Raw genomic sequence first — 27,558 nt, 5'->3', positions numbered from 1 at the left:
CTAGACTGCAAGCATGCCCAACCACATAAACCCACACATATGTTCATACACACACACATTTACACACACACCACTGTCCCAGGCACTTAGCCACTGCTTTAGATCTGCTTCATCCCATTTTCCATTAGTACTGCACACATCTGTTAAGTGCAAACACCTCGTCAGGCAGTGCAATGATCTTTGGATTTGAAGGTGTCCCATACAACAGTGCAAGGTGCCCAAAGGAAAACTGGGCTCATACAGGAGAAAACTGCGGAAATCTAAATAAAGGAGGTTATCATACAGTGAGCGTAGTGCATCATTTGTTATCTCAGTTAAAAAAACCCAATGCTAATGCACTCATGCTGTCCTGAATACATTCCTCCAGGTGATTTGAGAAAGATGAGCCATATTAAGTAGCCATGCATCCAACAACTAAAAATATACATATCACTCAAAGGACTGTGAGATGATTACGATACTTTCCATATACACAACTGTGAACTAATACTACAATACAAGAATAAACAAAATCAAGAATTCTATACAATAATATTACCTTTTTAAAATCAGTATTTACTTTTTGCTTTTATCGAGAACCTTAACTTTTAAACACACAAAGTATTCAGGCATTACTGTACTTTTCAATAAAAGATACTCATTTACTTGCTTGCTTATAAATATTCAATACTCACTTTGCTGTTCCAACATTTTGCATCTTCCTGGATTTCTACTTTTTGCTTCACTAACTCCTCAAGGTGTTTTTCATCCTTTATAATCTTCTCCTCTGTTTCTTTTAACTTTATACAGTATTTGGTCCAAATACTTTCGGAATGCTTTAACTCATTCCTAATAGAAATACACACAAAGTGAATCTATCTATTGGAGATATTCCAAGGTAGTCCCTCTCCATAAAGGAAAATGTAAAGTAGATCTGAATTAATAAAGATTTATTTTGGTTCTCTATGGTGACTACATTTCCTTTACAGGTATGCATGAGACAACTTCCAAATATCTACCCTGGCAGGTTCATACAATTTCAGCCAGACATCAAAACTACTCATGCTGCCAGTTCACTTTGTTTCACATCCCACATTAATAAGTAAATAAAAACAGAGAGCTTTCTCTACTCGGGGATAAACCTAGTTCGGAGCCTTCTTATTAATCCAGTACAGTACCATTTAGCGAACAAATGTCATTTGTGAAGAAAAATCCTTTTTTCTTCTATATAGTCATGTAACCAGTATATTTGTTGTCATCGTGCAGTTAGACTTTCCAGTCCCTCGGGTAAAAAGGAACTTGCATATAAAAGACGATGAGGTAAAGACCTTACACCCTGAATCACAGGTTTATCAGCAGCCATTGTATTATCAAAACGAAACCAGATAACAATAACTGCAAGAATAGCCATAAAAATACTCCCACGGGACAGGCTACACACAGGCTTTTTCTTAGAGCTGTGTATGAGAATGAATTTGGTGAAAGGCAAGAGAAATGGAGGGGATCAGGTTAAAAGCTTACACTGACTACTGTCAGTGTCCGTGGTGCTTGTCCTTAATTTTCAATATTGCTCCCTCATGCTCCCTGGAGAACCACCTTAGTCAGTAACGTATTTCTGGAGTTTGCATTAAGTAGCAAAATACACCCACCGCAGCAGGACTTAGACAAACAGCAGTCACGATTTAAAGACATTTACTGAAATACAGCCAATAAAAACCTTATCCAGGTGTTGCACACTTAAACGCAGTATAAAACAACAGAAAAAGCAATGAAGAGAAGATGTCACCAGTAGTTCAAGAACCATTCCTACAAGATTGCTTGACAGACACTCCTCTTTGCTTCCAAGATCTCTGGCTAGTGATGGAGTAAAGACTTATTTTGCAAAGAAGTTACTTCTGAAATGTCACAGAATGTATATTATGAGTATGAAATCAAATACTCCTAACACATTCTCCACTCTTGTAGGTCCCAGCATCCATAAAATAAACATATCAATGACATTTCAGTTTATTCTAAAAATAATAAAATAAAAAACGCAACATACACAGTATATGAGAAGGTGTGTGCAAACAGTGGAAGCCCGTACTATGCACAATGCAAGCTCCTCTGCACATTTTTTGAAATCTGCTCCACACACGACATCTAAGAACTTAAAAAGTTTCCTATAGCATCAACCCTATATATTAAAAAAACAAAATGAAACAAACAAACAAAAAAAAACTTTGGGAAAATATAAGGCTTTAATTAGAAAACATTTATTTAATTCTTTTCTGTCACAGACATGTAACAGAGTCATGTTACACAATGTAATTTTTCTTTTCATATTATCCATTGGCCATAACTTTTGTGAGTATACCATCAATAAAAACACAGTGCTCTCAGCCACAGAGAATATGTGCCTGACTGTCTGATGCACTTGTATGATTGTAAGACGTACTCCACCATCAGTACTGGGAGTTTCATGCAGCATTCTTCATTCTCTCCCTGATGGCACTAAACACACGGAAGAGAATCCACTCAAGATCAGTACTTGAAGTCTGTCTCACAGCAAATTTACCTTTCTCACAGCTATCTCATGTTATTCTAGTCCTCCTCAGATGGCAACTGAAGGGTTTTGAGTACACAGAACTGAAGAGCCTACTAATTTAAGTACGACCTGAATTACCACTCCTGCAAAAGGCTGCAAGAAAAAGAAATCTACAGGATACAAAAAAAAAAACAAAAGGTGATCACTTAGGAACAGAACAAACAGTCTTCTATTCAATTCTTTCCTGTAAATGTGGGTATTGCTAAGAGCACTTCTCTCATTATCAATTTTACTTTAGTTTGCATTCACATAAACAAAACAGGTTACGAGATTCACAACAGTCTGTATCACTGTCCCGTGATACGAATCATAACTACATGAACCAGGAAATAAACATGGTAGTTTTCATTTCATAGATGATGAATTTGGTCATTGGGATGTTTTGTACACTACAACTTGTCTCAAAGGGATACAGAATCTTTGTAAAGCAATTATAATGCCCCTTAGAACATGAAAACTTAAAAGTGGTAATTGGCCAGTAACTGAAGATCTGCACAAATATTTTTTCTTCTTGTATGTAAAACAAACTCAGAGCCTGCAGTTTCACCAAGACTACCAAAATAAAGCAGGCTCGTAGGTGGGACTCAATGAGAGAATTCTAAAGAAAAATAAACAACCTCATCCCCGCCCCATAAAAGACTACCAAAAGTTAAACAGTCATAGAGTAAGATAAAGAATCTTAATGCTATTGAGAAAAGATTAAATGATCGGTTTTCTTTTAAATGGGTCAACATCATGACATCTCAACATCCCATATCTGTTGTCTGGATATATAATGATTGGAAAGGGTAAGGATTAGCAAAATCAAAGATCTGCAAAGAATACGATTTGTAACAGTCAAGATGAAAGAATTGAAATTTGAGAAAATTTTCAAGACAATCTAAAGAGATGTGAAAGACAAGAGCATATTACATTTGGTACTCTGAAGAAAAATACATCAGAGAGAAAAAGATTAAGCAGTTAGTACCTTAAAATTCTTCATTAACTGTATCAAATTGAGAAACACCTCTACATATTTTCTCATAATACTTATAAATTCTACTCAACATTTAGTACAGCTAAAGCTTTTAGAATAAAAAAGAAACCGTATGAAAAACATTATAATAAGAAATAAGATGTCCTTACTGAAGCCATTTACCCATTTCAGAAAAGTATATCAGATAAATGAAAAGAAGACAAACACCATCACGGACAAGTCATAAGATACAGGAAAAGTCTTATTAAACTATACTGAAAATAATGAAAGCTGCCTTAGGAAAAGAGATAAGTAAGAGGGAATGAAGAGGGAATCCAAAATCATAGAATACAAGTTAGTCAAGGATATTCATAATACACAGAAAAATTTATCATCTTACCTTACAGCTTAGATTCACAAACTACAGACCTGATATTTCCTTAAATTAAAAGCAACAGGAAGGTCTGCAATGAACTTTATGGTTACAGAATTAGGGTCTGTGCTGCCTGATTTCTCTCAACTGTAATCCAAGCAAGAGCTAACAGTGATCACAGCATCCTTATATATAAAATTTCAGGCATTATCAAGACAAAACAACCTGAGTCATTCCAGAGGTTCATATATAAGTATTATCTCGTACTCTGCACGTACTCTTCAAGTCATATATGGTAACTTTCATTGGAGAATCACATGGTGATTTCCAGTAGTCAGTCCAGTCTGCCCACTCACCGTTTTGTTACCGTAGATAATGAAAACAGTTTATTTACAAAAAAAAAAAACACAGTTATTCCTACTTTTCATATGAAATAAAAAGGTCATAGGCAGTGCCCTAAGCTCTCACAGCTACAACAATGACTGGCAAGAGACATCTTGTAGTAAAAAAAACTGCAATGTCTTAAAGTTTAAGAGACAGAACTAGCACAGAAGTAGAAATTTGAGATGGTACATGTATCTCTTGATTAAAAAAATCTTCTTCTAAAGCTAAAGGTACCCCTATTCTTTTTTGAGAATGAAGAAATACTGTGATCAAAAATCCCTTCTTCCCTTCTGCTCTGCGGTTGCTCTTTTATTGCTCCTCGGTAAACTAATGATGTCATCTCAAAAACAAATGCTAAGGAGAATGAGCCTTGAAAAGACAGAAGGAACTGGAATTAGACGGAACAGTCCCTGGCAGTGACTCTGCTGCATGGGGGATGACCAGACTTCAGTTTACATGTACGTCTTAATAACTACACTAATTTTGCTGCCTGGAGAGAAGCACCAACAAGCAGGGCATGTTTACGCCTTCTATTGCATATCGAGGGCTTTTGGCATCGACTGTCTGGAATTAGCAGGACTGTATGTGCTGTTTCTGCTCAGGCTTTGCATAGCACAGGTGGAATTATGGAAGTGGGATACAAATTCCTAGAGAACATGAGGTAGTTCTGAATGAAAATCATGGGCCATATTTATTTCTTACCTCAAAGGGTAAGTACACTGTAATTATTATACACAGCTTTTGAAATACCTGGTGTTTGAAGCACAGTTGCTGCCGCACGGCTGCAGTATTGAAACATCTGTTGTTGCCAGGGAGGGTACCCTGCCAATTTCTGCTCTTCCAGTTATGCCTACAAGCTCCTCTCAGCTCAAGGGAAAACAGTCACTATGTCACTTGGTCACCAAACACAGCCTAGCCAGCAGCCATAGGCATAGGCAGCAGAGTCGAGTACAACTTCCTACCAACAACAAAAGCACTCGCTATTCTTGTTCACTGCCACGGATCTTCTGGGTCCTTATCAACAGCTAGGGTTCTTCTGCCAGTAGGAGAAGCTGTCCTACAATCCAACAAAATTATAGTAGCCTTGTTTGCTGGGTAAAAAAAAAGAAAATATAGGCATGACATTTGCTAAGCTCAGATGTTTGAGCTGTTGGCTAGAACTGTTCTGGCTAACAAGTGAGTTGGAAATTAAGTTATTATTATAACTATGGTACTATGGTAAATGCTGATGGTTGATATAAGTAAGTTGTGCAGTCAGTAAGACTGACAGTAAAACGTTCTATCTATCAAAGGGTTTAAAAAATCATAAATAACTGAGTAAAATAAGGTAAAAATTGCATGCCTAAGGAGGATTCATGAAACACGCTGTTTGTTTGACTGATCTATCCCTTCCTTACTCCCCTTAGGCAAGGAACAGTAAGCAAGGAAAAATGTTCCTATATATATGATTCTTTATATACAGAAGACTATTCTTCAATTATAAAAAAAATATTTTTTTTCTAAATGCAAATTTTCTATGCTTTGATTATCACTGTTAAAAACTGCCAGCTTTGAATAGCTCTTACTTGTATTGACTAAACAGCATCTCCGCATATTTGATTTTCTGAGACATAGATTTTATCTCCTTTTCAGCCTCTTCATCAATTCTTTTCATTGTATTTTGGATTTCCACAAGTTCGCAGTGAACGTCATTATATATTTTTGATGCCTAAGAAAATAAAGCATTTTTTTCTGAAAGATGTTTTTATGAAAAAATCATTTATAATGTTCAAAATACAAAAATGATTATATATTCGTCTGAATCTCTGCTGTTTTAAAGTGAGAACCTTGAAGCAACACCTTGTGATATCATACAGCCTAACAGCAAACACTGTGTGGTCTGCAAGAGATGCAATCGTGGTAAAAGAGAACAGACTATCTCTTGTAAAATTGTGTGTCATTAAGAAGCCAGTGTTAGCAAGAGGGCTTTCCTTCTATCACAAAACTTGAACTGTTGAACTTCTATTACAAAACTTGAACAAAACTATTGTGAAAAGGTGGCTACTTCCATGGGAAGATAGTGACCTCTGGAGCAGAAAGACAGAAATAAAGTTGAAGGGAGCCACTAAGGTTTCACTCAGCAGTCTGACAGGACCATTACTTAGAGGTCTCCTAAAGGACGTGCAAGTCACACTGCCACAGATATAAAACAGGGCCTGTGACAATGCAAATAATGATGGCTATTTTCAAGGGTATTAACAGCAGTGAACTACTTTGTTCCTAATAACTTCAAATGAAGCTATGCACGTGGCTACTGCCTCTGCTTTGAAACTAAAACCGCAAATATCGGCAATTAACATGATCTAAAATCATTATTATAATCCAACACTTACTTAGCTGCTCCATCTGGTTCTCTGGATATTAAAAGCTAGAGATTCAAATTAAATAATTGTTTTAATTACAAAGAAAATTAAAGTGGCAGCTTCTTTTATTTTTAAGGCTATTGGATTAAAAAAACACAACAGAAAATGAGAAACAAACATACATACATTCTAGCACAATAAAAGACATAAATATTTTAACTAATAAATAGTAATTGTATTGCAATGAAATATATAAATGAGCTAGAGTAACACCAAACTCTGTTCCTACGATATGCAGTGTAACTTCTTAGAAAGAAAAGAGGAAAAACAAGGAAAAAGCTTTTTTTTAAAGCAGCTTCTCAAAAAAGAATTTTGAAGTCATTATTTTAAAAAATAAATTAGGAAGACAATGCGCAGCATCAATTAAAAAAAATCTTACAGCTTTTTCTTCAAAAATCTTTAGCATCTCTATATCCCACAGAGAAATCTGAGAAGAAGAATTTATGCATAAAATGGATAAAAGCCTTCCTCTGCTTCTGTTGGGGTGAAAAATGCCAAACACAACCTACTTATAAAGTTCAATTGTATGCCGTATATGCTTAGAAGACATGCATTAAAAGCCAAGAGCATTAATTTTCTCTTCCCTAGATCGCACCTGCTCCGAGCTCCGGTATAAAGCAGACTGCAAACTGTGTGCCTCTACTTTGTGTACTGCACTTAAAGCAGTCTTTGGTCCCACCAAAATATTGCTGCTTTTTGAAGTCACTTGCAGCTATCTAGTGGAAAGATTCTAATAAGAAGCCCCTTGGAATTATTTCTAGTTACCTTTTCATAAGCCGCTAACACATCGCTCAGGGCTTCACCTTCCCGCTTCAGCTTTTCCTCCAGCAGAGGGCTGTGTTTCTTCATGAAGTCTACATCCTCCTGAAACTTTTTGTTGGCTGTTTCTATCTTAAACACTTGATTTTCTACCTGTTGTAGCTGGCGGCTTTTACAGTCAAAATGCCATTGTAGTTCCAAGATATCTTGAGTACATGTTTCATATTCTGTTTAAAAGATATTGAGCATTAAAAAGGTGAGTAGCTGAGTAGCACTACAAATACATAATGAGATGGAGAAATATGCTGATGCATTCCAAAGTATTTAAGACTTGCAAAATTTTGCTGTAAACTACTTTAAAGGACATTGATTATAAAAGATATCACTAAATACTGCATTGGAAGTGGGAGTGTTTTGGAAGCCAACCATAGTATATCATTCAAACAAATCTTCAAAAAGTGAGGGATTTTTGCTTTTGTTTTTATGTAGGTTATTAAAACATCTAGCCTTCGGGCACATCCAGAAGAGATGATTTTAACACAATAACAGCTATACGGAGCTTCCTAGAATGCAACAGAAGACATATGAGGATGTCTCGTGTATATATGAGGAATCCTCATGTATACACCCTAGGAAGAACAGAGTATGTACCATATTCCTCCTGAAATTCTCTTATATGCCAACTATTTTCATTTCAGTCAACTTTATGTCAACTATTTCATTTAATTTTCATTTCATTCCATTCCTGAACAGAACATTTTAGAAAAATGAACTAAGGATGCAAATTCAAAACTTACTTACTTTTGCCTTACAAAAGTAGGTCTATTTACAAAAGTTTTTTATTTACTTCTGCAAGTAACAGTCACTTTTCCAGGCAAAAAAAAAAAAAAAAAGACATTTTGGCCAGGCTTGCCTTCATTATGTGCTGCTTTTTGCTGAGCATTTACCTTAAATACACAGGGTTCTGAAAGTCTCTGGCACTATTATCACTCTCTGGATTGAGAGGCATTTGCTAAACAACTCAGGGTCACATGCACCAGAGTGTGGACACTTAGTTTTCATCCAGGAAGGTACTGTTCCAAATCATGCAACTTCTCTCACTCTATCTTCGACTTCCTTTTGGCATCCAGTACCATTCTTAAAACTGTAGTACAATTCTATGCAGATCACAGCTATGCCTTGCTAATTAGTGTTTAGGAATAAGATCTGTCTTCCCACCACCCCTAAATAAACAAATTTTAGTTTATCACAGGGTAACAAAGACATGTGGCAGGACGCTGTGATGGATGAGAGCCTCCAATTTCCTGTTTCACAGCATCCAAACAAGGAAGCAAAAAAGTAGCCAACAAAGAAAGAGAAGATGGGACTGACATTTCCTGAGGCTCTGTTCCTGGAACAGCTACAAACACTGCTCTGCTGCTCTCCATCTCAGAAACATATAATAGAATGAAAGGAGAAAACTGTGTTTCAGAGCAGAAGTAGTTATCAATCACAGGAAACAGAGTTTAGTGAAGGTACATTGACCACTGAATCTCTAACAGTGCAAGTATGCTGCTGTGGAGATATTTTCTCCTTCTAAGACTTCTCAGTGATAAGAGTTTGCCAGGGATTTATGTTATCACTAACAGAATACTTGTATTTATCCTTTCATATAAGCTTAGAAGTCTATAAATAGGTATGCTGCTTTTGGGTAGCATACCAAGCCTTAAATCAAAGGAAAATGTACCGACTACGTTGTTACAAATTGGAAAGTCAGCAGGCAGAATTATCTAGAGGGTCTGTGAAACAGGTATGGGGATTGCCAGCCCCAATCTGTTGATTTGCTAATGTCTCAAGATGTTGTAGGTTCTGCCCTTCCAGCTGGCGTGGAAGGGCCATTCAGTCCCAATGACCTTCTTGGGTCCACAAAACTTTAGCTTTTACCAAGGAAATGTGGTCTGCTTGGGTTTGTGGTCTTTCACAAAATTTTACAAACATCAAAGAAGAAGTAGCAAAGTTTCTTTTTAAGCAAAAACAGACTATCCTGTCCTCTTCAAAGACAAATTTCCAGACAAAGATCTACAGCGCAAATCAGAAAGGGACAAGAAGAATAAAAAAAAGAAAAAAGTTGTAGAGATTTTGCAATACAAAACAAGAGGTTCATTTTTATGATGATACCCTTCTTTGCTGAGTAACCTACTATGGCTTATTAATCCTGTTCACTCCATGGAACAAATGAGCTTGCCTGCCAAAGTTTGCCATTTTCTGTTGGCCAAGAAATGGCTGTAGCTTAAATCATACGGGCAAATAATTTTCCCCAGTTCTCAAGTACTTGTACAAGAACTAATGCATGTTCTAACGCTTTGCAGAAAGAGTCCCTAGCAGAAAAGAAATAATCCACCACTATGGAACCTATTCTCCAAGACAAGCAGTCATCTTGTGATTTCTTCTGTCGATTGCTCTCACATCAGTATCTCTGTTATGAGAAGACTCTTCCTACTGAGGGAGAAAATTATTGATGTCTGATCAGTTAAACTGACTCCTGTCAGCAGCTTAGGAATTTTCATTCTTCCATTCTTTCTCACATCAGAAACTCCTTCCATCTTTGCAATGTGCATGTACGATGCTTAGCTGTTTCCTCTGGTGTTCATTTTCTTTGAAACCTCAAGTTTCTCTGACACACACATGAGGTTAGTGCTTGTGGACACAGAGGTCTGAAACTGAAGTGTCAACCCCATAAAGGCAACAAAAGTGCATTCTATTTTGCAAATAAACTGTTTTCTGGTTCCAAAGACTGCCTTTTTGTTTGATTTGAGGAGGTTATTCTGGAGTATCATATGATAAGTTTCTTTCTGGACTTTCAGAGGAGCTAGCAGTCATTTGAAGCTTTACACTATACTCACTTTCATTTGGATTCATTAAAGCTTGTAATGAGGGCTCTGGTGGACTGCACTGTGAATCATATACTGTTTCTTACTGTGTTTTGTTTAAATACTGGGATGGCAGGGATCTGTTTCCCCTCAGCATCTTGCATGGGCCAAAATAACTGTTAGACAAGGCACAAACAGGAAGAACAAGCTCTGGGTGGAGGTCAGGTTGTTCCTAAATCCAGTGCAGCCCTGCATACATCTCACTACAGCTTTACAAACAATGATGGTAGGAGTTTCACAAGATGAGAAGGATTACTTTATTATTTTCATATTATTTTCAGATGTTATTTTCATTTTGCCTACAAAATAAGTATGTGTTTGTTAAAAAAAAAAAAAAAGGTGAGATGCTTAAGACTACTTCTTTAACAACTGTAATACAGTCCAATATTAAACTCCCTCTCACACTGGCCCCCAGAAAAAAAGGAAAAAGAAATAAACAAAATCAAACCCAGAGGTGAACTATCGTTGCAAAACTGTATCATAGAATGATGGAAGAGTCAGGGCTGGAAGGGACCCAAAACTCCTTTGCTCAAGCAAGGTCAGATCGAGCAGTGCCCACGAATATGTCCATGGAAAAAGACAGGCAGCCTCGTTGGGCAGCCTGTTCCACTGCCTGTTTACCCTCATAGCAAAGTATTTTCACGTGATCAAGTGGAATTTTCTTGTCCTCTCGTTGGCCACCACTGACAAGAATATGACCCTGTCCTCTTGACACTCGTCCAACAGTTATTTATACAAATAACAATTAAAAAAAAAGAGGAATTTGGAAAAGTTAGTAATCCACCCAATACAGCATGCAGCATTGCCAACTGAAATGTATGATGTTTTCCATACGCTATAGCAACATATACCACCAATGGATGTATGTTTACTTTTGTCCAGCAACATCATGCTTTCCTGCAGCAACAGGCTATAAGCCTAGAATTCAGCTTCTGAGTGTACTTGTTTCCCATAAGAACTCTTGGTCAGGAGACAAACAGTTCCTCTATAGCTTTTTCTCCTCACATTGATTTTTTTTTTAAACTGGCATCTATATAATAGAATTTATCACAAAAGGCCATAGTAAACTGCCTTAGAGCCTGAGATTTAAAGAAAAACTATCATAGGTCATACAATTCCTATTAAATATTTAAGAAGAATAAATATGTTACTCAGAGAAGACAACTATAGGTGATCACAATTCTCATTCTTAATAATGAACTGACTAAAAATAGCAAATCCTTTCAAAACGAGCACCTTTTTGGACGGCTGCAGGGACCTGCTGAAGCCTCCAGAGTGACATGTAATCAAGTTTCATGGCAAGCTTTTTCCTTCGCAGTTTCTCCTGCTCCAGAGCTGCTTCTGCTTCTTGGCAATCGGCATCTAGTCGCTTAATGAGCTCAGTAACCTCCAGTAGCAAAGCTTTTGTTTCCAGCTTTAAGGTTGAACTCTTGCTGTCTTTAAAAATACATTAAATGTTATTTTTTTAATGAAAGGTTAAACATATACTGTTTATTATACTCCATTCTTAATACAAATCTAGCTTATTCACATGTATCCAGTAAACACAACTGGTTACACTGATGTGTTTAAAAATACATTCAATTTTTTTTTTAAGAATGCTTTAGCATACAGTCTTCACTCCAGTTTAATTCCCAATATTAAGTGGGACCTCTCCGCAGATATCAAACAAAACACAGTTTGCAATACAAAAATTGCATACTCAATAGCAATTTCCTCCAGTTCCATTTAAATATATTCAACAAAAAATAACAATTGGGATTGTACATGATTTTCATCTTTGTCTCATTGTTTGGGGAAGTAATCATTCAAATAATTAAGTTCCAAATTACCTCTTTAAAAAAAAAAAAGTACTTCTTATTTCATTTTATTTTCCTAAGTATCAATGACTACATTAAAATCTTCAGAGTGCTAATAATATTCAGTGTAATATCTCACTGTTTTACTATTGACTCATGAGCATTCAACATTTCGTTCTGTGAAATGTGGATACCAAAAACACATCAGACATTTACTTCCATGCAAAATGCCTTGTGCTCATCCATCATCCTCACTTGGTTATTTGATCCATTAAAAATAAAAAATAAAAACAAAAACTTACAGACTCCAAAAAGGGCATCCCAGTTTTAATTCCACAGTTGGAATTATTTTGATTAAAGACTACAAGCATTGAAAAGAAAGTGAAAGAAAGCACTGAAAGAAAGCAAAATTGCTTAATATTTGTGGTGACATTTTGGCTTCACTGCCATCTGCAGAATTTTTAACACAAAATCTGCTGTAGGCAAGTCTCTAGCCTCTACTTCCAAAGATTGTATGATAGCTCAAAAAAATACATTTAATCTCTTGAATATTTAAAAAACAATCCAAAATAGTATATTCAGAATAAAAAGGTAAATTAAAAAAAATAAAAAGGAAATGATTATCAAGAACTCATTATAAGTATCCTTCAACAGGGATGCACTTAATTATTTTACAGAAATCCTCCCCCCTGCAAAAAAGCTAGAATTTCCACTAAACAAACACAACTTAGTTGCTTTGAATCACATAAAAGTTAAAACACAGTATGAATCTAAACACAGAAATGTAAATTATCTTCTTGCTAATTATTATTATATTGCTTCTATATTGCTTAATAAAACATTTACAATTTAGATGTCTTTCAGACTGACAATAATACAAGCATGCACATATCAATTACACAGGACATATGCCAGGCAACTGGAAACTCTTGTTAAAAATGCAAAGCATCTATTAAATGAAGTAAGTAACTCTACAACTCAGACTGAGTATTAGGAAACATTTTTACCTTCACAAGATACACGAGCATCTTGAAAATCCAATCGAGTGGATAGCGGTAACCAGGTATCATCATTAGGTTCAGCACTGACCTTTTTTGTTATCCTGCAGATAAAACAAACTCTCAGCAAAAAATTCTAGACTGTATTTAAATTAATATTGTTAAATAAATATTACTAAGTCAAAAATTTACCTTCTTTAATCTTATAGATTTAAACACGGGCTTAGTTAAACTAACGTAGAGGTTAAAAAATATCTCTAATGGTACAGAAGAATTCTTAATTGACATTTCTTAGCCAGGCTATTGCCATTTAAATACTTTTCTCACATTTCTTTACAAAAACACTTTTATAAACATATGAGAAACAAGTTGCTGTAGATCCTCAATTTTAGCCTCAAATCTAAGGATTTGCCAAAGAGAAACTGTTGTATATAAGTTGCTACACTTCCTCGGTTTCTTTTATCGGATTAAGAAAAGTTGAGTCAACAATGAAGAAATACTTTAAGATTTTTTTGCACAAAAGAAGGAAAAATGATCAAGGCATCTGCTTCATCAGTCTCCAAGCCAGACAAGTTTTTGATACTTGAAAGGGTCAAGGGCAGGGAAGGGTCGTGCACTGTCAAAATGAAACCAAGACAAATTTAAGCCAGAAATCAGGGAACAAAGACACGGCATAAGAAGTCAAAGAAGAAAACAAACAAATCATAGCTCTTACAAGAACTCAGGAAATTCTAGTCGCCCTACTGGAGCTGGAAACGTATATGCACAATGTGGAGGAGAAAAAAGAAATCTGAAAGCACTCCAGGAAAATGTTCCATTTCCACGAAGTAACAGACACAAAGCCTATGCCAGGCAGACAAAAAGAAATAAATCTGAAGCCTCCCTAGAGCAACAGAAAATGCACCTTGTATACTGAGAATAGAATGAAAAAAATCTAGATAGCAGTGGGAAACAAAAGACATTGGACAAGAAGATTGGGACCAGGTAATGGAGGAGAATCCAAACCAGATACAGAAACCGGAGTTTGATAAAGGGCAGTTGGGTAAACAGACAAATACAAACTAACTCAGCAGTATATCTGACATGAGTATAAAAATGTAATAAAACACAAGAAAACAGGGGGCTGGTTGAGCAAAAAGGCTGCAATATGAGTTCAGTGCATAAGATACAAAGATGAAAAAGTATGAATGGGTGAATATAACTAACACTATATCACAGTCTGCTTCAAAACAATTCAATTTAAAAATCACATAGTGGTCCTAAGACCGAGGACTTTCTCCTTTCTTTAGTGTATTTCAAAATTTCCACAGTTATTAGGAAAAAAAAAAGTGCATGCTTTGTGCTTTAAAATTACATTCAAAATTTATAACTTAGAAACTTTGAGTATATCCAGATATTTCCAGTGCAACTTATCTACAAATACAGCTCATCAATTTGCTCTTTTTAATTTAGCAATTGAATTTTCTGTTGTTCTGTCTCTCTTGTTCTATAATCTGAAGTTATTCAACTGTAAACACTACAAAATGGTTCAAAGCAATTTTGTTACTCAAAAATGCACAGAAGTTTGAAAATGCAAAAAATACAAAAACGCAGAGAAGTCAGTGTACTTCTGACCAAGTGCACTGAAAGCAACAAAAATCACTTATTTATTAAGAATCTAAATAGTATGCAGGATAGGAAAACTAGGGGTGTAAGAAGAATAAAATTTTGTGGGTTTTTTCCCATGTCTTATTACAACAAGCTATGATGCAATGGCTTTTTCATTCAATTTTTTACCTCTTTGATGTATAATTATTTGTCCCATCACAAGACTCTAGACAATTGGAAATTAGATTAAATTTGATCTCTACCAAATTCAGCAAATTGTATTCAGAAGCATTTGAAGACGTTTACACAGATTGGAGTATGCAGAAACATTTTAAAATTTTAAATTTCATGTTCCCAACATAAAATTTAAAGCAACAAGAGCCTTTTAGCCATATTTAAGTACCTGAGAGGAGGCAGAATTTCAGAAGTATTAATAACTAACAACTCTTATCTACAGAAAGTCATCATTAGGTGGGTCCTGAGACCTGAGATCATCTTGAATCTTTGTAAATTAAAAAGTGAAATGAAAAATTCTCCACCAACACTTCTGGTTTCTGAAGCAACTAGCTCCGACAGGCACTAAGGATGTTTATTTTAGGTGCATTCTAAATAAGAACCTAGCAAACCCTGCAGTTCATAGAGCAGATTTTATAGCCCGACTAGCTACCTAAATAATTACTTGACATTTTAGCAAAACTGGTTCTGTATGATTCTTACCATGGTGTTTTCTCCTCCTTAAATACATGATCGTACTGCAAAAGCAAAAGACAAACTCTGTTAGACATGTCAGATGGTATCTATTTCTTCTGTTTCCTAACAAAAAAATATAATAGGCCAGTGAATTTTGTATCACAAGAGGGTCTAATCAGCATAAATTTAGATGTCGTTGAAGCTCATGTACCTTGGATTCTGCAGTTGCAGAAATCTCAGTGCAGAGAATTTAACAATGTTTGTGGAAGACACTGTAGTCTACGTTGATGTTTATGCTATGCTGCTATAATAACATTCTTCTCAGTACTGGAGCTAGCTTATTTAGGTATAATTTGTCTGCACAAGTAGTGAGCACATCTTATTATTATCCACTTCACTGAGACAACCATGTGAGCATCCGAATTATCATATATGAATTACTAATTAATTACTAATACTTACAATATATTACATTATATTTATTATATTTATTTGAATAATATAGATTGACTTGCCAGAACTGTAAATAGATAAAAACACACCGTGACTAATAAACAAACCTACTAGGCAGTGTTAGGTAGAGTACATCCATTTAAAGTCAATTTTTTATTAAAAAAAAAAGAAAAAAGTAAACTTGAATCACTTAGTTAAAGATAAAAAAGGATTTGGCCATTTTCAATCAATCACAAACATACCTGCTGAAAGCATTTCTCCAACTTTACCTCTAACTCTTGAATGTGATGAATAGCTTTGTTAATACATGGTAATGGAGTATTTACAAAAGCACAACTACGCTGCCTTGTTGTGATATACTCGCTCTTATCTGGAGAAAAGAAGCAGACAGAAAAAGCTGCTAAACTACACATGCAGGCTGATAGGAGTGAACATATATTCTTCTTTTAATTTGGAAATTAATAAACTTTGGTCTTGAAATTGCCTAGTAGGTTGTAATTGATATATTCATTAATAGACACACATTTTCCACAAAATTTGGTTGCACTTCAGTAATCCCCTGAAATAAGAGGAGGGAAACTCAAAAATCATGAAAAAAGATTTTAAAAAAAAAGAGAGACATGATAAAGGGGGATAATGTCAAAATACTATTTGCTATAATTAATTATAAATAACCACAGTGAGCTGAGCTTTAGATTTTACTCTAGTTCTCAGAGAGAACTAGATTAGACCCTTTCACACACACACAGAAAAAAAAATCCAAAAGGGTGAAAGTGCCAGCATCTAATATGCTTCTAATATATGACTGCTCCTCAAAGTGCCCAGTGGTATAATTGCTACAAAGGATTTCCAGCACCTTGCCAGAAACAAGAATCAAGAAGGAGGATTAGACATTGTTGCAAATATAAAATACAAAGCAATTATTTAGATCCTATATTTAAGCCTTCATTAAACTACGTGAAAGGGAAATCGTAAGAGACAACATACCTGGGGATGGCTCACCAGCGTCCTTAGAAGAACAGGGAAACAACTGTGCTTCAAACATTACTGCCAGTAGTACTTTCCACCCTAAGAATAAAAATATATACCTGTATATTTACTTTTGAAAACTCTTATTTTCATCAGCAGATAATTTATTCTGTTAGAACTTTATCTACATTTTTCTCTAAAGGTTGCCAAAAGTCTGTTTTTACATTTTCTATAAGACATAGAACCTATTAAAGAGGTGCGGCATTACAAACCACAGAGTAAAATTTAAGTAATGAAAATGCAATTTAAAAAGCAAATAAAAAACAGGACTGAAAAAATTTCACGTATGTGGCCTGACTTTTTAAATTATGCAGGTTATTTTGGATACTACCATGACAACAGTAACTAACACTAACTGCAAAGATGCGTCAAGCAAAATGGATAACTATTATATGAATTCTAATTAAGAAGTAGTAGAAGGTAGATTCATAAGTCTGTAGTGAGAAACACTGTTGTCTCAGTGGATAAAGACAGGTAAATTGAAAAAAATGATCTCCTTTCATCTGATATAAGCTTATATAATTAAGTTACTTATATAATTTACAAAATACAAAAGAATACTGGCTGAAAAGTTAGATAGTTAATTCCAGAGACATCCAGCAACTTACCAGAATGTTTTAGCACAATTGGAGCTCAAACTAAAGATAAATAACTCGATTGCCATATGGAGATCCTCACAGACCCCATACACATAGGAAACTGTGCAGTTGGCACTTCAGAACTTCACAGTAAATCACAGTTTCTAACTGCATCCATCTACAAAAACTGGCTACTTAAAAAAAAAGAAGAAAAAAGTCTTCATCAACATGAAATCCTTGAATCAAAAATCTTATGGAATTTAGCAATCCATATTCTTGTAAGTAAGACTATCAAAAATACAAATAAATTTATTCCAAATTCTTTGCAATGGAAGATAGTCGTCCAAAGTACAACTGGTTCTATGGCAGAGCAAAAATAAAATAAAATAAAATAAAATAAAATAAAATAAAATAAAATAAAATAAAATAAGAGCAAGATCAAAACGTGCTCTTCCCACTTCACCTGCCTCCGTTTGCTCATCTCCCACACTCCGAGTGAAGTGTGTTCCAAAGGCACGTTGGAGGAATGCAAGTGAACGACGCTTGCCAAAGGAAACGCCGAGTCCATGGCTCATCAGCTACGTGAACTTCCATGGGGAGCAGTGCAGCAAATATTACTGTTCTGTGTTACTGTAGCAGATTAATTGACTTAGAAAGCCTGAACAATGCCAACAACAACAGCTTTCAAACTAAATCTCTGGAACAGATTTCTTTATTTAAAGCCCACAATACATAGACCAGGTTCAAGACACCACATTTTCACCTATGTATCTCACATTAGGAAATGTACAAATGTGATATATGATCCATTCTTGCATGTAACTATTTCATCTGCCGATTAGCACTTTTTTCCACGTCTAGTAGCTTCTTCAGTTTCCTACAAGAGCTATGGCCAATGGTGAGCCTCAAAGATACTCGAAGAGAAATGCCAACTTGGCAAGCAAGAATTTTTAAGTATATCTGTGATAGGATGTCAGCTTCTTGGACCCTGCAAAGACATAATCTACCCTCCAACTGGCTCATCCTGACGGTCAAACCAGATGGACCACATTAGCTCCAACAAGGACTACAGAAAAATCTGAAACTTAAAAGCCAAAGGAAATCTGCGTGCTGACAGGCAGAATATCTCCAGAGCAAGGAGAAGAGAGGGCAGAACCACACACATGTATGAAAGGATGAAAGGGTAAGAAACAGCCTCAATTTGTGACTGCTTACTTAACCAGTAATGCAACAGGAAAAAGCTATCAGCAGTTATTCACTGGTATGTGAGCACATGTTAAGAACAGGAGGAGAACATCACTTGCTCGATATGCAACTACTAGTGCTACACACAACACAAAAACTCACTCCACTGTATAAATGTGCACGATGATCTCCGGAAAAAACACACACATTGCAGAAGCTCACAGCTGGGGACAAAGGATATCCCTGCAATGTGATGCTTAAAAAAAGTTCCGAACTTACCTCATTGAGTGTGTCTTGAAAATGCTGCTCCCAACATTGAAATACTAGATTGTGTTCACAACCGTAGCTATCAAAACACAAATGAACTCCTTCCTTTGATATTAGCCTACCCCAAAAAATAACATCCATCTACGGAGCCAGCCCTCCTGTCCCTGCAGGATATGCCTCTTGCAGCCCACAGCTGTTTTATGCAATTTAAATTGACTGCCTTGCTGTGACAAAGATAATCATATTATTGATACTGCCACAATAATACCTTTATAAAGTCACTGTACACCACTCCATTGAGGAAAGGTAAAAAAAAAAAAAAAAAAAAGTACTGTGAATGTTTCATCAGATTTATAAATGTGTAAAAAGCATCAACATCCTATTTTGCACTTTATTAAATATATCTGAAAGTAAGTGCATGCACAAAAATTAATTTCTTGGTACTTTAAGCTGCTATAACAGAAATCATGCATCAGGATAGCTGCTAGAGACATTTTTTAAGATCAAAATCTTAAATAAAAGGGTCAGAAACTAGCATTTTTTTTTCAAAAGCAAAATCCTCAGAAAAGCATAAAGTAAAACTTTTCAGTGTAAGAGATTAGAAACCAGACATTTGAATTACTATCCACCAAACATAAATTACTATTAATATTTTATATCAAAAGTACTATTCCCTAGGCAGGATCTTGGAATATTTTACAATTCATAAATATGCTCCATAAAAGGACTATTCTGTAAAAACCTTTCTTTCATCAATGTTCATACTTAACACCTCATCAAAACTCTAATTCATTATTAATGAAATTTAGTGCAAATCCAGACAATCATAACAGATTATGGCCAAGTTACAGAAGAATTTTCTTTAAAATATTTTCAATGGTTCCTGCTTCACTGTGACTACACTACGTGTGTTGCGAATTTTTCCTCCTTAAGTGAAACAGTCCCATAGCTAAAAATTATAAACTAATACATATTTTAAAGGTGTTAACATTCCGTGAAGAAACTTCATTTGATTTCCATCTCTCCTTCACTTGTGCATGCTAACTTTCTGCAAGCAGAGCATGCTACCACGCAATGTCGCTAGGGTCTTTCAAACGTGAAATCAAGACTTCATGTAGAATCACGACAGCCTGTACAGACGGGTCAAAACAAACAACCTACTCTGACAAAAAGAATATCACCCCAAAAGAATATTGCACCCTATAAGTGTAATAAAAAATAGGAAAAAGTCCTGAGGTCAATTGTTGTATTTTTTTCCTTTTCTAGGGACAAAATTCCTATACAAGAACTAGTCCATTCGAAGCTTCAGGAGAGACATCAGGATCCCCCATACCTCTGCCTGTTCTAGTGTACTCCCATGAACTTCTGGTAGCATCCAGAGCTAAACAGATTAGAGCTGAGAATACCCTACTATCATAAATACCTGAAATAAATCTCACAAGGTGTTTGCCTTTTTGACAACAGCAAGTTCAGCCTGAAATATTCTTTAACATCAGATAGCTTTCTGTAGTATTGATATTTAAACAGTTGTATTATACACTCTATTGGTACAGCTGTACACCCACTTAAGTACATTTTTCCCTTTCTGATTGCATCTGAATTTCCCAGGTCATCTGTTTATCAAAATCACTTTGATTTTTATCGAGTATTCCAAGTCATCCCAGCTTGATAGTCTTCAAATTAAATAAACTTTATTGCTCTTCTTTAGCCATAGACCTTAGTGCAAATATCTTTAAGCAGAAAAAACAACAATTAATTAGGTGAAAACCAGGGACACCAGAAATCTCCATCACAGAGGACAATTCCATGCACTTATTCCACACAATAGCCATGAATTATATACTCTGTACTTCTCTGTCTATATTTTTGCATTTCCCCTTCTTGATATGATTCCGGCAAGGGAAATAATACTCCTACCAAGCAGTATTAAGATACATCGAGGGGGTTAAGAAATCGTGGGTGGATCGGACAAAATATTTATAGCAATCTTTGACTAAAAGCACTAACCATTTTCTATGGTTATGGCACTATTTCAGTTCTCCTCCCCACATGCATCAAGTGAGAATTAAAACGAGAGCAGGATTATTCTCTTCCTGATTCCTGTGAGGTCAACGAGACCTGACAGTAGTAAGAACAATCTCCCTGTTAAAGGGAAAAAATAATTCAACTGTTAGAAATGAGCAGCCAAAATTCTTTTACCAAAAGAATGATCCAAATATGTTTTAAAGATGATTACTACCAATGTTCATGCTACTAAGCATGTTAATTATTTGATCTGTCCCCTTACACATAATTAAAATATCATGTACTATAGCACAATATTTTTGCAGAGATTATTAAATTTTAAACCTACCATTTTCAATTCTCTTGTATATGTCTAAATGAAATACAGGGAATATTGGTTGCCATAGTAACTAGAGAACTGAAGAAATTTAGTTTTGGCATAATTGCTCCATATGTTTGCACAAATTACATCTCCTATTCTGAGCATTAAAATGAAGACATTCTATGTTAAAAAAATGAAGAAACAAAAAAAAATAAAGTATTTACAGACATAATAGAACATATTCTTGTATAACTCATTAACTTTTTTTTGTTGTAACAAATTTGAGTATATTTTCTTCTACTATATTAAGCTGTTTGGCTAAATACTGTTTAAACTATGTTTTTACTTATTTTACTGATAATTAAGCCATTTTTGTCATTGTCATTAAACTCAAAATATTATTTTAAAATAATGCATACATCATTAGTCAAACATTCAGAAATGCCTAATGTAATTCCACCAATAACGGTCCCCCAAAAACCTAGAACAGATAAGTTCTGTTTCTTTTCATTTGCATGAGGCTCACATTGAATAAGGACACATATATTTGTTTCTTTAATTTCAAGAAACATTAGAAAAAGTGCTCTAGGCATGTCAACACTGACTTATGATCCTACAAGAGCATAATTTACTCAGCAGCATTAAGAAACACCCATTCAGGAGGAACACATTAATTCAACCAGCTGGGAATTGGTTCACTTCTTCATCCACTCCCAGAACGACCTGAAGTGTCTCAAAAACAAAAGGGAAATAAAAAGCACCAAACAGACAGAAAGAACCAAGGTGACATGGCTAAACAAACAGGAGGATGCCTGGACTTCTCTGGAGTGGTTTATTTCAACATAAGGCTTTAATCCTCTCCCTTCCCTAACTTTATTTGCTCAATGACTTAGCTCTGATTCACTTGCTTCAGGGGCACCTTGTATCCTTCTCGCCTAAGGACTCATCAGCTTCTTGACCATTAGTAGTAATTAGCATAATTGATTTTAATAATCCCATATATAAACATCAGAATTTCAAAGAGAGCTCAGGAAGACATAACAGACTGAGGTAAAGAGACAAATAAATGTTAAGGAAAAAAAAACAACAAAACCACTGATAGATCATCTTGAAAGCTTTGAGTCTTGGAAACTTAAAGCATTTTCTTAAACCTCCACACACATTGTACAACAACTCTGTAGTGGTAAGCCAACATATTGCAACAAAAAGATGCAAAAAAACAAACATCCAAGAGGTTGTTTTGTAGCAGTTTCATGCTTCTAGCTTGAAGCGCCAACAGTATCATTTTTATTTCAGCTTATCTCTGCAGACCATGCTGGTAACTACTGTGCCTGTGCTTAAAGCATTAGCAGAACAAGGTTTTAATAAATTTGTAGAACTGATATACTCCAATTTTGACAGATGCAAGGGCTAACAAAATTAAGATAAAGAGGTAAAAAATGGGTGACTGAAAAATCATGTTGTTATTATTTAGAATATTATTTAATTCCTGATGGGCTAACTTCCATTGCAAAGAACGTGGAGAAAAAACACACTACGGGCATTTTACAGAGAGAAAACGAACTAAAACACAGGAGTTCCCATTAGGAGTTACAAAGCCCAGTGTCCCACGCGCCCAGGTCCTTGCAGAAGTGCCAGCTCCTCCGGTGTCGCAGAGCACGGTGCCCATCCCGGCTCCTTCCACGTCCCCGCTCTGGGCACAGCCCCTGGCCGGCCCGCACAGACTCACTGTAACTCCCTGCAACTACGGAACTATTCTGGGTCTATCTTTCCCCTACTTAGCTGCCAGTTTTCATAAAACCTGCGGGAACTTACCTTCTTTGAGGCTTCTACCCTACTGTAAAACCTGGTTAAAACTGAAATATGTTCAGAAGTTGGAGGAGGACACGAACTGACAGCCTATCTAGCCAATGGGGCATACCCTGCTTCCTTAGATATACCAAGAAAACCTCAAAAGTGGAGGCAAACTAAAGTGACTGTCTTGATGTATTTTGTAATCCTTCTATCAAGCTGCATTTTGTAGGGATCTTAAATGTGGCTACTTCAGCAGTAATGTGGGTAATGAAGAAAGACAACATCTTGCATAAGCCAAGAAATAAAGAACAACTTAGAAAAGAAATAAAGACAAAAAAAAGCAGAGAAGTGAATGAGCAAAGCAATGAGGGTGCTGGCAATGCTAAAGTAAAGCAAACAGGGTAGCGCGTTTCCAGGACTGAGCAGAGCTTGCAAGGCAGTGCTCAAACACATGATTATGCAGTATGAAAAAAGGAGTCAGTAAAAAGATGCCAAAGAGGGATAAACACTAGCTACTAAAATTGGAATGGGACAATACAATTAAAAATGAGATAGGGTCTAGCCTGTAGAACTTAGTGCTAATTGAGTTCTCATTTTCATTCTTTATTTTACAGATTAAGTTCTACAGTGTAAGTCAATGAAACTGAAGTAGAAACTTTGCTTTCCCTCTAGCAACGCCAGAAGCGCTGTGGAATGTGAAGACAAATTTCATTCACAAAATAATACCTCAATGGAGTGAAAAATGCCAGGCAGCAAACCTAAAGTTTTCCTGACAGACACTTGGCAAATCTGTTTTAAAAATCTTCTTGTGGCAGTTTCCACAAAATGTCTATGTAAACTTAAGGCAAACTTAACCATCCTTGCCATGAGTTCCTTTTGCTGATGTAATCTCCTAGCGCTACCTGAAGTGGACACTAAGCAGCAGATCCCCTTGGTCTTGTGAAGCACCTCTTAACTCCTTGGGAATGGCCCGTCCCCCTCCTCTGCGCTAACCAGCCCAAACTCTCCCGTTCTCCGCTCCGAGCGGAGCTTCCCGACCTGCTTCCCAACCACCTGATGATCCTCCTCCTTCTTCCTCCACGTTCTCTCCAGTTGGTGACACGCAGCCAAGCGGCACCAGCGCGCAGCAGAACGTAAATATTACACAGTGCTCTGGACTGTGTATCCCACTACAACCCCCACTTGTATCACAACAGCGGTTTTTCCCATTTAGCTCCATAATCTGGAGATCTTTTCCCACCTAACTTCACATTTTCTCCTCTACTTTATTATTCTAATTTCTAATACTTTGTACTTATCCTCATGGCAGAGTGCTTGCAGTGACCTGTGCTTAATATATTTTTATGACAAAACTATGCTGTTTCAAAAAAAAAAAAAAAGAAATCAACATTTTAAAATAATGATCCATCTCTATTGGATTTTCTTTTTCCAGTTGTATATATTTCATTATTTCATGTCTCAAGATTCATAATTAGATATTATTTTTAGCCAGTATGTATGTTATCTAAGTAGTCACAATCATTAGCAAAATAAAATTACTGGAAAATCTGATTTTTTTTAAATAAAAAGGAACAGTACACACTACTAAATAATGTGAAACTGCATCTGCATCATTTCTACACTAAAGAGAATATCTTTTGACAAACTTCAAATCAAGTAACTGTAAACCTGTTCTGTTGGAGTAAGATGTACTTTGTGGCACTGCTCAGACCCTGGCAGTTAATTCATTCCTGATGCTATGTAAAAGTATTATTAAAAATGAAAAATAATAGAAAAAATAGCTTGAAAGATACATTCTCAGACTGCCTTTTACAAAGATTCAGTATCAAAGAGCACATTTTTGCAACTGTCCCTCCAATAAAGCCTTAGAAGACAAAGCCCCAAATGACAAAAATAAAAATAAATAAGACGATAATAATTAGGAAATCATCAGTATCACCAAGCAGACAGGAACAGCTGCAGTTTCAATCTAATACTTCTTTACTATCTACCTTCAGAGTGAGACACACTAAATCATAAAAATTGCTGAATAGGAAATGCAACTGTTATTTTCATTTAGTGTTTGTGCTCCATAATTTAGTAAAATAGGTTAAATAATTATTTTCCAGGTAAAACTAAAACCAGTTAACTGAACAACAACAACAACAAGATTCTAGTTAGATTTTAGCACGTACTTGAGCAAGGAGAATACGGGAGAACTTTCTTGGTCTAGATCTACCCTGTCTCTAATAGTGTTTCTTCTTCACCACTGGGTTGTCCTCAGCAGAATGCACAATGTTCCACACGAACGACATGCACAGTTCAAAGGTCACATTAACAGAAATGTTCATAGAATCATAGAATGCTTAGGGTTGGAAGGGACCTCTAGAGATCATCTAGTCCAACCCCCTGCACACACAGGGTCACCTAGAACACGTGGAAAATGTTCACGACAGAGTTTAATTCTCTCTCAATTTGCACAGACTGGCCCAGGCCTTATTGTCTTTACTGTCCTTTACAGGAGGTAATAGCTACACCAGTACATAGTATTTTGCCTACTTGCAGTTAGAGTAATATTAGAACTACTGTCATGCATTAGTCACAATATTACACTTTAAGGTACAAGTTTTGTGGATAGACATGTCCTGTGAATTTAAATATGAAGAGCCTAAGGGATCCATGCTCCATACTTTCTCAGTATTCAGCACTAAATTGTTTCTTCTTTATACTGTGAAGGTAAAAGATTCAGAATACGAGAAATGTTATGTATATCTCAGATTTGGATATGAATAACTTAGAATTCAAAATCAGCTAAAGTATTTTACATATTTATACATATGTATAATCTAAATTTGATAGTTTCACACTGCACCTACCATTCAGGCCATTCCAGCATAAAAAAATCAAAAGCCCCATAGAAAGCTGGAACATATAAGGTTGACTTATTTATAATTTGAGGAGTTTTTCTTCCTTACAATTTATGGCCATACTCAATTTTTGATTTCTAATCCCATTGCAAAGTCTCTTTTAGCATCAAGCCCTCTGCTGCAACAGGCAGCCTGTAAATATCAGCAAAAATAATTTTATAGTTTAGGTCAACTTCACTAGAACTTCAATGTATGATACGAAGAATTTTGGTTCACTATTGTGCTGTTGACCTCTCGTATTAGTGCAGATTATCATTTGGAAGAATGTTATCTCCTGCAAAACTGTGGCAGCCACCAAAGGGGGAACGTTCCTGCAGCATACAAAGTCATCAGCCTTCAAAAGGAGACACTTTCCCTTGTTCTGTCTTGAGGACCTTGTGGACCTACCTGCCCCATTCTGTAAGATAACAGCCCTGAAGCAATCCACTGCAGTGCAGTTACTGCTTCCATGCTCTCCTCTTCTTTAAGTCCACCTGAAAGCTCTCTCTACAAAGGCTTACAATGTGTTATTGAAAATGCAGCTTATTGTATCAACATTCTGATCTTTTGTGCAGTCAGGTACTTCACCAACATAAAACTCTAATCTCTAAAGTCTCACCTAGGTTGCTCCCTCTAAAGAGAGCATTTACAAAAACGTAGCAGTAGCATAGAAGGCTTAAAAGATGCATATATAATTGTTTGCTCATTTAAAGCAATAGCCTGACAAGATAACATTTTGTTATCAACTGATTTCTCCATTTAATAGTGACACGCTCCTCAATGAAGAGATAGCAGTGCTGCAGCTCTATGAAGAACAATTCAGATTCTACCAAGATTGCAGATAAACACCTCCAAAGCCATAGCAAAACTCTAAATTCCCAAATGAACATTCCAAAAGTATTTCATTGTGTTATCAAACATAGATTCAATTCTCCAAGCAGGGCAATTTGAAGAAACCATATCAGTCCCTGATGACTGAAATGATCAGACACTGTGTTCTCATTTTGGGTTATGAAAAACCCCCATCCTCCAAAATCCATCACAATATGACGAACACTTGAGTACAAAAGGATTGGGGTTTGGGGTATATTGCGCTGAAGAACAACAGTGGAGCCTACAGTGCTTTATGGAAATGTTGACGTATTCACTGGGCTCCACTGACTACAGCTTAATCAGAGTTCACTCAATGACACAAATTCCCCTATCCCTCATTAACTCTTTTCCCAAAGAAAAATAACTAAGTACAGGCATTAAGTACAGGCATTAGAGATGAAATATAATCTGCCTTAGTCTTAGTAACATCCACCCCTTCTTGCCATCTTCTACAAGGTCTACTCCACTTTGGCGCAAGGTCATCATGGAACGAACTAGGAGACTTGGTTCTTCGGAGAACGCCTCACACTTTTGGAAGGCAGTCATATTCCGGAATAACTCCCATCCCAACCTCCCCATCCCATCCTAAGCACTTGGCTTTTGAAAAGGAGGGAACTATTTCATCAGAGACACCCCCCCAGCGATGGCTAATCACATTCTTCAGCTGGGCAAGACGCTTCTGTCACCCACCTGAAACTTGGAAAGGCTGAAAACTCTTGTAAGTTGTATCACAATATTTTTTTTTA

The 27,558-nt window shown here is 36.0% G+C and overlaps 1 protein-coding gene across 1 annotated transcript in view; it reads right to left on the bottom strand.

The window, feature by feature from the left end:
* Nucleotides 1-27,358, bottom strand: part of LOC104564775 (coiled-coil domain-containing protein 178-like) — a 47,487-nt gene extending 20,129 nt beyond the window's left edge. The window contains exons 1-7 of the mRNA XM_088536367.1: nt 27,256-27,358; nt 16,863-16,943; nt 16,118-16,245; nt 15,450-15,484; nt 13,155-13,249; nt 11,585-11,785; nt 7,446-7,666 (exon numbers count right to left, since the gene is read on the bottom strand). Of these exons, the coding sequence (XP_088392493.1) occupies nt 7,446-7,666; nt 11,585-11,785; nt 13,155-13,249; nt 15,450-15,484; nt 16,118-16,245; nt 16,863-16,943; nt 27,256-27,358 (864 nt within the window). The remainder of the gene's footprint in view (nt 1-7,445; nt 7,667-11,584; nt 11,786-13,154; nt 13,250-15,449; nt 15,485-16,117; nt 16,246-16,862; nt 16,944-27,255) is intronic.
* Between the last annotated feature and the right edge of the window lie 200 nt (nt 27,359-27,558).

The sequence above is a fragment of the Tinamus guttatus genome, unplaced genomic scaffold (genome assembly GCF_059628265.1).
Source record: "Tinamus guttatus ecotype Peru unplaced genomic scaffold, ASM5962826v1 Tinamus_guttatus_pri_ptg000659l, whole genome shotgun sequence".
Lineage (NCBI taxonomy): Eukaryota > Metazoa > Chordata > Aves > Tinamiformes > Tinamidae > Tinamus > Tinamus guttatus.
The sequence above is the reverse complement of the archived record's forward strand: the minus strand, read 5'-3'. Positions and strand labels throughout refer to the sequence as shown.